This window comes from Phyllostomus discolor, chromosome 4 (genome assembly GCF_004126475.2).
Source record: "Phyllostomus discolor isolate MPI-MPIP mPhyDis1 chromosome 4, mPhyDis1.pri.v3, whole genome shotgun sequence".
Classification (NCBI taxonomy): domain Eukaryota; kingdom Metazoa; phylum Chordata; class Mammalia; order Chiroptera; family Phyllostomidae; genus Phyllostomus; species Phyllostomus discolor.
Window position 1 is genome coordinate 56,700,391 of NC_040906.2, and position 11,400 is coordinate 56,711,790.

Below are 11,400 nucleotides of genomic sequence, written 5' to 3' on the forward strand. Positions count from 1 at the left end.
AGCACCCACAAGTAGCTATGCTGTGAGATTTCTGACATACCTTCCATAGTGTTGGTCAAAATACTCGCTATACTCATTGCTCTTTGCCTTGCTGTGGGATCTTCCAACAAATCCATGGAAACATGATAAGAACTAGACCGTCTCTTTCTTATTTCTGTTTCGGTAGTTGTCCCCTAAAAATAAAATTTCAGGTGAAATAACCATTATTCTCAAGGGCAGTGAAAATTAAAGCATTCCTATAATATGTGCAACTTAACTAAATGTTCACCATGAGTTCTCTCTAATGATATGTTAACAGCTTATTAAAATATTGCAGGAATCATCATTCTTGGGAAGTGTTTGGAAGCTCATCAGATTCTTAGTTTTAAGGAATGACTGGGTTTGCAACCAAGATGGACTTTTCCAGTTATTTCATCTTAGAGCTTTGGGTGGGAGGGACCTTGCCTGCTATCGTATAGATAACAAATCAACGAATTCCTCCCAGAACACCAGATTGAAACATATTGTTCCCTGGTTTACTCTCCGGTTGATTTATTAGCTCTTTATAGACATATATTCATGGGGTTTAATGTACAAAAAGAATAGTATCAGTAATAGCTTCCTTAAAATGTGAATTCACTATAAAATGCTTCTGTGCATTATACACAAGTAACACTTCCCAAAATCCTTAGTAATAAAACTAAATATTAGAACTAATCTATAACATTTTTACATTGATTAACAAAACCCAACTCCATCCACAAAACCACTCATCCTTGGCATTGAAAGTCTAAGGTGATAACACCACTCAGTGCAGAGAGGTATTCTTTGATTTTTAACAATGATATGATGATTTGGTACGTTTACAAAATGAGCTCATCAGAATTTCAAAATGGGCAGAAATTTATTCCTACTTTGAGAGATCAAACAATATAGTTAATTATCACAGAAAAAAGGCAAAATGAGCGTTTCAAATTCATGTCTGAGTACCAATAATAAATAATAAGTTATTTTTAGTTCTCTGAAAAGTTCCCCTATTTTTAAAATAACAATACAGGTCCTGCTCATCTACTTTGACCTTATTATAATATGAGGAACATTATTGTTATCAACCTGCATGCCTCTACTGTATACATATTAAAAAACAAAGTTTCCACTCAATTGATATGATTGTCATTAATGATGATGAACATCCATATATGACACATACAATTGATTTTATGGTAAAAGAGAAGTAAAATTAATGAAAAAAAGAAATAACCCTGAAACTGAAGCTCTTTCAATCAAAATGTTGTCACTCAAAATTTAACATGTTTTGCTGGGTCAGAGAGAGGCAAAGTTTTTAAAGAAAAAAGTAGGGTTGCTTAGAGGTAGGTCATCTAGTCCCTTCTCCTCCATATAGCACTGTATGTGCAAAAATCCTAGGTATGTCTCATCTTTAATGACAGATTCCAAAACCTGGAATGGTATTACTGAGGAAATGTTTAAAATTAAATTGCTTAAATTGAATATACGTTTAAAGTACAAGATGCTGTGTGCATTGGAGGGTGTCATTTGCCTGTAGCTGTTCACATTCTATTCTCTTGTCCTCAACAGTCCCTCAAAGCTGACTTCTTCTGCCTGCACCTTGAGCTCATGAGGTACCACCATGCCCTGCCTCAAAGAACCTGAATGTAAGATTAAGGAAGGGACATGGGAGAGCTGGAAATAAAGTGATCACACCAGACTTTGCTTCAAACTGGCCCCAAGTTGCCTTCAGAGAGTTTGTCCATTCTTTCTGATAGGACAGGAGCTTTACGGTAAATTACTGATAAATGCTAAATACTTTCTGATAGACTGACATTTATGTGTACTTATGCAATGAAGGTGTGCATTTTTGTTTACTCCATTAACAAGACCAGTGATGCTCATACTTTATTATGTGTAAAGACCATGTGGGATGCTTCTCAAGGGAGAAGATTCCCCTGACTTTGCTTCTCTCAGTTATTTTTTGTCTGAGTACATTTGGACAGATCCAGGAATATCCATTTTTTCCCTTTCTTTAAACCACTTTATTAAGGACTGATTGACATGTAAAAAGCTGTATACATTTCACACATAAATCTTGATGAGTTTGGTGTAGGTACACAACATGAACTATCACCAACATCAAGGTCATAAACATTTCCATCTCCTTCCAAAGTTTCCTCTCATTCCCTTTATTGGTGCTATTTTTTTGTGGTAAAAATACTTAACATAAGATCGATCATTTTTGCAAATATTAAATATACAATATAGTATTATTAACTGTAGGCACCACGCTCTGCAGTAAATCTCCAGGAGTTATTTATCTTGCATAACTGAAATGATGTACCCTTTGACCATCAGGCTCATAGAAACAGAGGAGAATGGTGGTTGCCAAGGGTAAAAGAAAGGGGGATCTCCATTTTTAAAAAGCATCTCAGGAATTTTGATGTAAGTAGTCTGAGGGTGAAGTATATTTTCAGAAACATTGGGTCAAAATGAAACTGTTTGTTTCCTTAGCTATCTCCTTTTCCATTTAAGAAAGTTAAAAATATTCAATGGGAGGCAATATTGCAATATGGATACAATGTAGGTTCAGTAGCCAGCATTCTGGGGTCAAATCTTAGCTCCACCACTCACAGGCCTCAGTCTCATCCTCTGTAAATGGGGATAATATCAGTAACTGTGACAAAGGCTTGTGGTAAGGATTAAATAAATTAATACATGTAAAGTGTTCTGGACAATGCCTGGTATATAGTTAGCTATGATTATTTTTAAAGAGAAGTTCCCATTCCCACTGCATTCTTCCTGGTTCCTTCACTTCAAAGTTTGTTTTTCATGGTTTGATTTGACTCCAGGATACTTGGACAGTTCTCTGGGAGAAAGCAGTGGAAAGAGGCCATGAGAAAAAAAGTGAAGAAGATCAATGGCTATTTCTATAATGCAGGGCAAGAAGCTCCTCTATTAGGCAAGTGAAAAACTCACTTTATAGAATTTTAACGGGGCTTAAAGAGTTTGTCTAACTATAATAAATGAAAATGTGTAAATAATAATACAAAGGAGATTTTAATATGATTCATCAAACTGTAAAATACAACCAAATGACATTGCTACAATATTTTTAGACTGGTAAATGAAATCTTATTTAATACCAAAGTTGAACAGCCACTTATGTTTTACAAAGGAAATGTCAATATTATATCCCTATGTGTCCAGTATTCAGTTGAAACCCCTTTCCATAGGCTTGATTTAGGGCTCCTTTGCTTACCAAAAAGAATTCATAAGTTATAAAAAATTGCAATCTGCTCTAAAAATTATAACTCATGACGCTACCAGGTACTTTGAGTGACTTCTTTACACACAATTCTACAATCACTGGGGTCACCTGAGTGGGAACTAAAAATCTGGTGACACTCTGACCTGCAAAGAGAAAGACGGAGCTCTGCAGGGCTTAGATGTATTTAGTAATAGTATCTACTTCTGGTGGAAGTATCAAATTCTCTTTTCCAAAGAACAGTGATAACAAGGTCCTTAAAATAAGTATCAATATCATTTCTTACACTTAACTTGATTTTACTGAACACTATGTTTGGTAAATTGTTGCTGTGCTTTGAGGCAAGCTACATACTAGTAATAATGATGAAGGAATACTTTATACCCAACCTATATTTTGAAATAGTTTGTAGAAAAGTCTGAATAGAAGAATTTGACAAAAGTTTATAGCTTGGTCGAACCAACCCTGGCCTTTGAACAATAAACCAGCAAAATTCTTAGATGTGGAAAGGAAAACATTTCAGCCTGCTCCATCCCTCCCCACCTCCCTTCCCAACAGCTGTGGTTTGCATTCGCCTCACCTCTGGTAGGAGCTGTCCCACAGGAGACGTGAGGGCTGACGGGCCCCCCACCAGGGAGACCACTCCGTTGCAATCCACTGCGCTGTGCATCTTCCCATTCATGGGCAGAATGGGGAGCACCCTGGAAGCACGGCTGGCCTGGCTGACGTTGCTGTGGCGCCGTTCTCCATGTCTGCGTGGTACAAAGAGAGAATCCCTTCGGCTGTCATTGTCTTCAAACGTGCTGTGCTCATCATCCGCGAAGTCATTCTCGGAGCCAATATCTTTTGCTCGGCCCCTGAAGCTAAAAAGGCTCGCTCTACTGTTGCGTCTTGGAGAGAAAAGGGAGCCACGGATGCTCAGTAAAGACTAGGACCAACGAGAAAGGAAACAAAAAACAGGTGAACAGAATTAAGAGCTGGCATCCTGAAAAAAGGAGACTTGATTCGTTGCTTCAGAACTGTTTACCTATCTACCCATCAGTCATTGGACAGGAGGAACCAGAGGCTCCTTTAGTAACTGCTGGTGGTTGAGACCTCCCTGCCAGGTTCACCTTTTTCATTTTGCTTTCCTTTTTCCCCCTTCCTTTGTTTTTCATTTTCTGTCATTTTCTTTTACTGTACCCATTAAGATAGTCACAGGCACACCTCAACATTGTTCAGTCCCATTACTGGCACTGCAAACTGAAATTTTTGCTAGACACCTGTCTAGAAGTTGATCCAATTTAACAATCCAATGGAAAGCAATTAAATAAACATCTACATTTAGATTTTTTGAAGCCAGCAAGAGCTCACTATTGACCGCACCCTGATGCAGATCTTACCATGGAGGAAAATAAGATTCATCTTGTTAGTAGGTCTGTTTAATTATAGTACAAGGAGAATCTTCTTCCTTGCTCTTTGCATATTTTATAATGTCTTCATGAATAAATTAAACAATCAAGGTGAAAGAACTGTATGATTCATTCCCTGATTTTCACTATTCTATCTTAAGAAATCTGAAGAACACCATATTTACAAAAACCTGGTTTTCACTAAGTATCTGGTCACAGTCATTTATAAATTTTCTAAATGGTTACATTGTCACAACCATTGTGCAGTTTACTGGATTCTTAAGCACAGCAGCACTGATCACAATGAATCACTTCTTGTTTATTACTAGTCTACTTTTATAACTTCCCTGTAGTGAACACTTGTTTTTGTTTATCTAATATCTATTTCTCCTTCTTTTGTTGACAGTACCCTGATTATCCTTGAGAAATGATGCTTAGACAAGACACTGACCCAGACATAGCCATGGGTGTATTCTGTACCTATGACTATAGAGAATGGGTTAAAGATGGTCCACTGACAGCCACCTCTTTCTTTCATAATTGTTGGAAAGAGCTCACTTTAAATTTGAGTTGGTAAAAATATTGAACATAAGTGTGGAGCTGCAGTGGTCATCTTGCCACCACATCGGAGGAACCTGGGCTGAAATATGGAGAAATATTTGGTCATAATAATATGTTTTGAGCACTTGGGTCTAGCCGTGCCTACAGCTACTCACAGATATTATTATGATCTAAAAAAGTTCTTTCTTTTTTTAAATTAAACAACGCTGGATTTGGATTCCTATGATAATTAGTTGGATTCTTGTGACTATTAATAGAAATAATACTAATATTGTCATTTAAATACTATTAGTTTGATTTTTTCTCTTGAAAGGATTTAAAGTTACCTAAAATTGTTATTTATGCCTATATAATTTTTTACATTTCCTGACCAGTATGTTTTTAATTTTATTTTAAGCTAAAGAGTAATTCTTATCAATATTGCCTATAAAATATGTAATTGTCTGTAAACTTTAAACACTGCCTTATGCTATGTGATCCTATCACTGTTTACAGAAAGAAGCACATCTAAGAAGATTGATATGGTCCCCCAACAGAAGTCTTTTTTCCTATTCTTGTTTCCACTGTTTTTTTTTATCTTAGTATCAACTTCATTAGTAAGATTTACTGTTTCCCATATAACTAATTCATTTTTAATTCTGTCTTAGACTATTTGATTTCCTTCATATCTCTCTCTTCACAAGGGACTTTGAGTCAGCTATAAGGACATAACAGCTACAGGATTTGTAACCTACTGGTTATCATTGGTCAAAAAGAAAGGTAGACAAGAAATGCTTGGCGATAAGAAATAAAGTAGAAATACTTACACATATCACTTTCAGTAAGAGTTTATATTTTAAATAACCAGTACCCAACTCAATTGGAGGCAGTAGAAGTGTTGGAGGAAAATAAGTTAAAAATTGCACATAAGATTTTTCAAGGTTCCAAGGTGAATTATGCCATATAAGAGCATAATTCACATGATAGCTATATGAAAAATAACTGTGTCCTATCTGTTTCTATTGTTTACATTAATTATGTAAATCCATTACAATCAAATACTGTGCCATAAATAAAGGATGGTCAGTAAGAAAAATCTGCCATGCCAAATGAATATCTAATACACAAAACTTCTTGGTTGATTGTAAAATAGGGAGGAAAATAATAACTTAAGAAGGTTAACTATATCTTAAAAGCTTTCAAAATAAAACATCCAGATTTTCTTAAGACTCAGTTAGAGATTGAACACTTGACTTCCTTGTCTCCCTTATTCTATAGTAATAAGTCCAAGAAATATTTCAAACAATTCACCTACTCTACTGAGAAAATTATAATCTTGCAGTAAAAACCACTTTAAATTTTTTTTTCAAAATGAGATTAGAAATGATTACCAACAGAAATGCCTTTCCATTATGTCAAACAATAGCAACTTTGGGGTCTTGGACTTTTGAAAAATCTAACAAAAACAATGGAACTTTCATCATTGTGCCCAGGTTAGGAACTCCTACCTAGCTTGATATTTTCAGTATTACTTCCAGGAACTTGCAACGTGGAATTAGCATGAATTCAAGATTCTCTATTTCCCTCTCTCCCTTCTCCTTTCCTCTCTCTTCCCTCCCCTCCCCATCCCTCATTTTTTCTCTCTCTTTTCCTCCATCTCCCTTCTCTCTCTCTCTCCATTTCCCTTTCCATTTTCTTAGCTATTTGTTTGACTATTCCTTTACCAGGTTAAAAGAAGTCTTTCTCTCTTTTTTTAAAAAAAAATAGATACCACTTAAGAAACAAACATCAATTCGAGTCAGACATTCCAAGTTGTGTAAGTCAGTGATTGCATGCACTGCCCAACTAGCTAGGAAATAGAGGTGTGAAGAAGACAGCACTGGGAAAATGTTATATCTGTGAGCAATATTTGCCGAAAGAGGCAGGGCAGAATCTAAGCTTTTCAGGTGTAACTATTTTTCCAATAATTAGTTTTATTGGATTTGAAATAAAGCAAACTAGAGAGACTCTGTGGTAACTGCTAATTTCCAGTTTCAAAATTAGGAAAGTTTACCTCATATAACCTGCCTTCACCCCTTCCTCCTGCTCCCTAGCCCTTCCTGCCCTTCCTTCTTTTCAAAATGACCAATGTTATAAAAAGGGGATTTGGTTTATAAGGAACTAACATTTATTAAGATTAATGTCTCTGCTAATGGAATCACAGTGACTATGACAAGAATATGAATGAGAATAACTAAATGTTGGTATTTACTTAAAAACAAATTCTATTTTAAATATTAACTTAAACCCACTAATCCTTTAATTTATTTCATAATGTTATTTGGACTTAGAATGAATCAGACTGACCTATAAAATATTCACACATATTAAACATAAGTTTAGGCTGTATACACTACTAAATGTGTGAAGAGCAAGTATAGTCCTAAATATATGTATCTTTTAAATGAAATTAACTTACGTTATCCATTTTTAAAGGTATTCTTTCTATTGACCTGATAAAGTAGAAATTTAAAGAATTTCTGTGTCAGGCTAAATTTAAATACCACCTCAACCCTTAATAATTATATGATATTGGGTAATTATTTAACTTCACTGAGCCTAAAAAATAGTGAAAATAACACTATGCAGAGCTGCTAGCATTAATTATGACTGTAGGAAAGGAATGCCAAGCATAAAATATGCACTTAATGAAGAAACCAGCCCACCCATTCCCTTCACATCTACAGACTGAAGATGATGGTATGGTTCCTACCGAGGCTGCAGTGAGGGGTTCAGGTGAGTTTATATTGCAAGCTGTAATGCACTATGTAAATGTAGCCATGACCATTGTTGTCACTGTTGTTGTTCTAGTTGTTATTGTTGTTATATAGATATCAAGGTCTCACCACTGGTGAAATTGTCTTCTGAGAAACTGTATTTCTGATCATTCCCTTGGTCATTTCAAAAACAATTAAAGACCCTAAATTTCAAAGTTTCAACAGTTTGCATTGGTACATAAGTCAGAGGCATGCAGTGAATATTTACCATATAAAGCACAGAATTCTTTCAATGTCAGTCCCACATTAAACATGAGACAGAAATCAAGTGCAATTAAACACCACTGTTCATTTAGTGTCATAAATATTTCTCAGTGCCTGGCTATGTAGGAATTTTGGCTACACTTGTAGAAAAAGTTTGCTTTGGTTCCCCTTGAAGGGGGCACGAAGAATGCAGTCTTCAGGAGGTTCCCGGTCAAGAGAGTGGCATAGTAAACACAGCACTCAAAACCTCCCACAACTACATTGAAACTACAACTAAACTCTAGAAAAATCATCACTGAGGACTGCATGAAATTTGGCTGAACAGAGAAGTCCTACAACCAAGGACTTAAAGAGGAAGCCACATCAAGACTGGAAGGAGGGTTGAGACACAAAATGAGTTTAACTGATACCCACATGTGGTGTTCAATAATTGGGAGGGATATCTCAGTGACGGTGGTCCTCTCTGAGTAGTGAGGGGCCCCAGGCCCACGCTAGAACTCCCAGCCTAGGCTTCCAGTCCTGGGAAAAGAAGTCCCCACAACTTCTAGCTGTAACTAGTGGTGACTGTGGCTGAGTGAGATGGAGGGACCTTGGAGTCCTAGTTCCTTTTAAAGGGCCCAGACACACACTTACTCAGATTCAGTCACTCTGAGCTCCGGTGCTGGGGCAGCAGCTCGAAAGGTGCCAGAGACATACGGGAGGAATCAAATTGTTTGGCATTAGAACGAGAGTTGGAGGGGAAGTTTTCTCCCAAACAGAAGTGTTGGCAGAAGTTATTGTTCCTTTGCCAAGCCCTCCCCCTCACAGAGCTGGCAGGCAGGTGCTGTATCTGAGTCCCCATCAACCTCGCTAAAAGAGTTTAGCCTGCTCTGGTGATTCCCTGAGACCCCACCCAAATTTTGGGCCCATCCAAGCCATTTCCAGTGACTTTTCCATACAAATGGCCTGTTTTGGCTCATTCTGTCAAATTTCCTAAAACCTTTCAAGCAAGCAATATCTGGTCTCTGTGTACCCCACACATAATAATTAAATGATAATAAACACATATATATCAATAATTACTTTAAATGCAAATGGAGTAAATGATCTAACCAAAAGACATATGGTGGCTAAGTGGGTGACAAAAAAAAGACCCCTACATATGCTGTCTACGAGAGACTTACTGCAAATGAAAGACACACAGACTGATAGCAAAGGGATGGAAAAAGATATTTCATGAAAATGGAAATGGGGTTTGGGGGGAGAGGAATAGGTGGATAACTGTACTTATATTAGACATAATAGGCTTTAAAACAAAGACTACATAATAAGAGACAAAAAAGGCCCCAGCAATTCCACTTCTGGGTATTTATTAAAAAAAACCCAAGATACTAAGTCAGAAAGACATATGCATCCATATGTTTATTACAGCATTCCTTATAATAGTCAAGATATGGAAGCAACCTAAGTGTCCATCAATAGATGAATGGATGAAAGAGAAATGGTGCTTATATACAATGAAATATGACTCAACCATAAAGAATGAAATTTTGCCCTCTGCAAAAAGTGTATGGAGCTAGAGGGACTGTGCTGAGTGAAATAAGTCAGAGAGAAGAAGACAAATGCCAGATGATTTCCCTTACATATGGAATCTAAAAACAAAATAAATGAACAAGCCAAACAGAAACAGACTCGTAGATACAGAGAACATTTTGCCAATTGCCAGATGGGAGGGGGACTGGGGAGATGGATGAAAAAGGTAAAGGGACTAAGAAATACAAATTGGTAGTTACAGAACAGTTATGAGGGTGTAAAGGACTGCAAAAGGAACATAGTTAATAATATTGTAATAACTATATATTGCATCAGATGGGTAGTAGATTTATTGGGATGATCACTTTGTAAGGTATATAAATGTCTAATTGTTTGGTCATACATCTGAAATTAATATAATATTGTACGTCAACTGTAATTGGTAAATTTTTTAAAAAGCACTCTTCAAATGAAGTTTGCACATGGATGGGAACAGCCCCACAGATGGTCTGAAAAAATTCACAGTTCTCTTCTAAGAACCTGCCACTCAGAAAACCCTCAGTTCAGCTAGTTTAAGCACAGTAGCTAAGAAGGGTAGGGAAACACCTATTGATACCTTCTTACATAGAGAATTGTTCCAAGATGTTTGAATCTTTAACGAAACCTCAAAACCACAAACCTTCCCATATGCAGTGGAATTTATGCTCTAAAAATGCTTTCCTAGGGTCCAAAATTTGTGTGGAAGAAAAGGGGATCTATGGAATGTAACCTCACAGAGTGATCTGATCACACATTTCTAATTAGGCAGATCTGGGTTGTAATCATGCTCCAAGCATATAACTTCTTTAATAAAAGGCTTATCTTTGTCCTAAGCAGGCCCTGTCCATTGTTTCTGTGCATTTAAGTTAACGCACTTTTGAAATGGCCCCCTTTCTGACCCTTCATCCTAATATCTGATCACCCTTTCAAACCCCTTCTTCTACATTATGAGAGCACATAACCTTAATTAGTTTATAATATGATCCCCACCTTGCTTTCTCCCACCTTTATGTAGTCTTCCTTATGTTCCTTCCTTAATTCAAGTGCATGAAAGAAACTGCAAAACGATTATTCTCAGAATCAAGTGAACTCTTGCTTCCCCACAGAGGAGAACAGGACCAATAAAATGGCAATGGTCTGGTTACTACAGCATAAAGTATATAAAACAAAGTGGAGTCACTCATGTCAACTAAGATGGCTGCCAGTCAGCCATGAAACTTTGGTTCAAGGGGAAACTACCTAAGTCATGCTAGACACATCTGGCAAGGAGATACACCTAGGATATCTGCACATGTGATCAGAACAGCCATGTCTGCAAAGTGGGACCACTCACACAGAGGCTCCTGGGGAAAGTCCACACTTGCCATCAGAGGTGCCAAGACACTTATCAAGAGACTCCAAAGGGTGGAGTACATAACTCTCAAGAGTATAACTGAGGCAGGTTCCAGACCACTGCTGAGGTAGCTGAGCTCCACACATCAGAGTATTATTCCATGCCACATTGATCTCTTTTGGCATTGGCCACCAGAGACCCTTTCCTGCTGGACTGAGGACTTTGCCTGCCCAGCTGCCCACCTGGTTTTGGACATTATTCTTTGCAAGATACTGATGGCTCCCTTGCTCACCATGCTGTCTCCCAGGC

At 37.2% G+C, this 11,400-nt stretch overlaps 1 protein-coding gene across 3 annotated transcripts in view; it reads right to left on the reverse strand.

Annotated features, from left to right (window-relative positions):
* SCN2A (sodium voltage-gated channel alpha subunit 2) overlaps window positions 1-11,400 on the reverse strand; it is a 133,770-nt gene that overhangs the window by 60,433 nt on the left and 61,937 nt on the right. For all 3 annotated transcript variants that reach the window (XM_036023365.1, XM_028508401.2, XM_028508402.2), the window contains exons 12-13: window positions 3,837-4,184; window positions 41-173 (exon numbers count right to left, since the gene is read on the reverse strand). In XM_036023365.1, the coding sequence (XP_035879258.1) occupies window positions 41-173; window positions 3,837-4,184 (481 nt within the window). The remainder of the gene's footprint in view (window positions 1-40; window positions 174-3,836; window positions 4,185-11,400) is intronic.